Raw genomic sequence first — 2,775 nt, forward strand, 5'->3', positions numbered from 1 at the left:
GACATAAGAGAGGACACTTCTCTCTATTAATTATAACTAGCTAACACAATATATGAAACACCTAAATTAACCCCGCAAAACCCCCAACCCCCCCTTTAAAAAAAAAACAAAAACCTCAGCCACAGAAATGCTGATGCGTGAATGCCTATTGGTCCCGGTTGGTGCCACCAACCAGGACCAAAGGGTCTCCTGCCTGGGCTCCGCGCACAGGCCATGTGGAGGCCCATCAGTCCCGGTTCTGGATTGAACCGGGACTAAAGGGACAGGGCATTAGTACCGACACTTTAGTCCCGGTTCAGAAACTGGGACTAAAGGCCCTTACAAACCGGGACAACAGGCCCTTTTTCTATCAGTGTTTTGTCGATTGCTGCCCTCATAATTTTTTTGCAATAGTTTGGTTTTATTACTGTTGGTGGCAGGTACGACAAACTTGTCGGCATGTTCAGTAACAAGCAAGTCCCCACTGTTGGCGTCGATCTTGGAATAGAAAGAGTTTTCGCAATCATTGAGCAACATGAGAAAGAAAATAACCAGGTATTTTCTCAATGTTGTGTCATTATGTCGTTGTTGCGGCAATGTAGCAGAACTGATCTTGGCCCTCGAATCGCAGGTTATCCGGGCTAGCGTGACAGAGGTTTTGGTGTCGATTCTAGGGAAGGACCTTATATTGGCCGCCGAGCTTGCGAATGAGTTATGGAGTGCTGGGATAAAGGCAGAGTTCAAGCTCACCACCAGGGAGCTGGACCACATAAAGTATGTGACTCAGACAGGCATTCCGTGGATGGTGCTGGTCAGTGAGTCTGGATTTCGTCCAGGTGTTGAAGCAGAGATTGTCTAACCCTTAGAGAGGAAATCTTAAATGTAGAGCGCGTGTGTACTAGGCGATGCATTGTTCTTGGTTTCTTCGTGCGTTCATTTTGCTGATGATGTCGATTTATACACATGATCACAAATTGTTGGAATTGTTGCCTTATATGTCAAGTGCTTGTTGTGAGTTCCAAACTTACAGTAGAGATGGCGTATTAGCTACCCGATCCAGAGCCGAAGCTTTGTTGGCGCACGGTATTTTTTGTACGATTGTTGATTTGCTAGCATATATTCTAGACTAAATTTTGTTAGCCTGCTGTACTTTATAGCGCTTTTATCTGGTTTCTTTCTTAGTTTCGTATAACATCTTAATTTATTTATTTTATATGACGTAAGATTGTTCCGTTCATTAATGTTTCTCCATGTTTATGAAGAAAAAAATTAGGTTCAAGCACCTTTCCGTGTTATTTATCTGATTTTTGTGATTTCCGATGTTCAGGTCAAGGCGAACTTGAAATGTGGCCACCTTTGTATGGCCAATGGCTTTGTAGGCTTTCAGTATTTGGCGTCTGTCGCCGGGTTTGTTCCGCCTCAACCAGGATCTTCTCGGCACTGCTCTGATGTTGTGAAAACTCACGCACGCCGACAGCCGCCTCCATGCTCCAACTGCCGCAGCCTGCAGGTAGCCTCTCCGTTCTTTTTTCTCGACCTTTTTGCTTGCTCTGCTAAAGTGTTATGCGTGTGTTTGGCTGCTTGCTACTTGCAAAGAAATTGTATGAATGGCAGCAGGGTGTAGCAACAGCCAACATTAGTTCGGCTCAATCCCAGCAGCAAATTTCTTTGTTGCTCTATTATATATTTATATTCAACCATATGTTTATATCTTTCTGGTAATGCATTTGGTTTCTAAATTGATATTTAAAAAAATTGCATTGATCCTCGGTGGTGCGCAAATTTTATTACATGTCCAGTTTCTTTAGCGTTGCAGAAAAAGTTGACTGCTGAATACTGATGCATACTAGGCAAACAACTTATTTGCCCATTTTCATATATCAACCTAGCTGAACTAAAAATGACATGCTCGGTCAAGCTTTGCTGGGTAGTGAGTACTCTTTAGGCGGTTACCAAGTTTGTTTAAAACATTGTTTTATGGTTGAGCTGGCTAACTAACAGTATGTCATGTGTCAGTTCAAGAAGTTAGTTCAGGCTTATGAGGTTATGAATGATCCTGAGAAGCTGGGAGGTCGAGGACTGCATGATCTATTGGACATCTTCCAGTCATTCTGTGTATAAGATAGCTATATAATTCCAGCATCATCGGTGGTCTCTATCTCGAAAGCTTGCAGGTCTGAAATCCTCCTTTGTGATGCCAACAAGTGGTGAGTTTGTGGCAATTGAAGTTAGTGGTTGTGTTCCAGCATAACATCAGTAACTTCATAATTTTCTGCCGCTCGATCCAATGTAATACTCATCCGAACTCTACAATCAGTTCTTGTTTCAGCTCTAAAATGCTTTGGCTCACGATCAGTTTGGCCTTTCCTTCGACGACCCTCATTGGAGCAAACAAATCTGCATGAAGTCACTTTTCCATCAAATTTGCTTTTGTTGGTGCACCTTTTCCTCACATCAAAGCCTATGTGACCCCCCATATATTTATATTCTACCCAAAACACCCAAGCCTCATCCGAATATCTGAATCTCATACCAATTTGAGGTGTCCTCTTGTCAATTTCTGCCATTGCACAACACTTTCACAGTTGCATAATACCCAAGTTTTGCCGAAATTCATAATAGCATGTATAATTAGTGGCAGACCTATATGGCTACTAAATAATACAATAAGACATGTACAGATGAAAAAGAAAGGAAGGTCTCTAAATTGAACTGAAGGCTGCCATCAGTACATATATAGGATTGGGCTTCATGTGCACGTTAGTTGTTCATAAACTGGAACTAGTCATCATGGCA

The 2,775-nt window shown here is 42.3% G+C and overlaps 1 protein-coding gene across 1 annotated transcript; it reads left to right on the plus strand.

Moving 5' to 3' along the window:
* Positions 1–361: 361 nt before the first annotated feature.
* LOC125527720 (histidine--tRNA ligase, cytoplasmic-like) lies at positions 362–2,114 on the plus strand. The gene is made up of 4 exons (XM_048692237.1): positions 362–534; positions 611–794; positions 1,307–1,489; positions 1,996–2,114. Exons 1-3 carry the CDS (start codon positions 439–441, stop codon positions 1,426–1,428), a joined length of 402 nt encoding a protein of 133 aa, XP_048548194.1. The 5' UTR covers positions 362–438; the 3' UTR covers positions 1,429–1,489; positions 1,996–2,114.
* The last annotated feature ends 661 nt before the right edge of the window (positions 2,115–2,775 follow it).

This window comes from Triticum urartu, unplaced genomic scaffold (genome assembly GCF_003073215.2).
Source record: "Triticum urartu cultivar G1812 unplaced genomic scaffold, Tu2.1 TuUngrouped_contig_4367, whole genome shotgun sequence".
In the NCBI taxonomy this organism is placed as follows: domain Eukaryota; kingdom Viridiplantae; phylum Streptophyta; class Magnoliopsida; order Poales; family Poaceae; genus Triticum; species Triticum urartu.

Excerpts from the sequence above, each read along its gene's own strand:
- LOC125527720 (XM_048692237.1), top strand. The coding sequence starts at position 439 with ATGTTCAGTAACAAGCAAGTCCCCACTGTTGGCGTCGATCTTGGAATA. Across the intron at positions 535-610 it reads ATGAGAAAGAAAATAACCAG|GTTATCCGGGCTAGCGTGAC; the intron begins GTATTTTCTCAA and ends CTCGAATCGCAG. Across the intron at positions 795-1,306 it reads TCCGTGGATGGTGCTGGTCA|GTCAAGGCGAACTTGAAATG; the intron begins GTGAGTCTGGAT and ends TCCGATGTTCAG.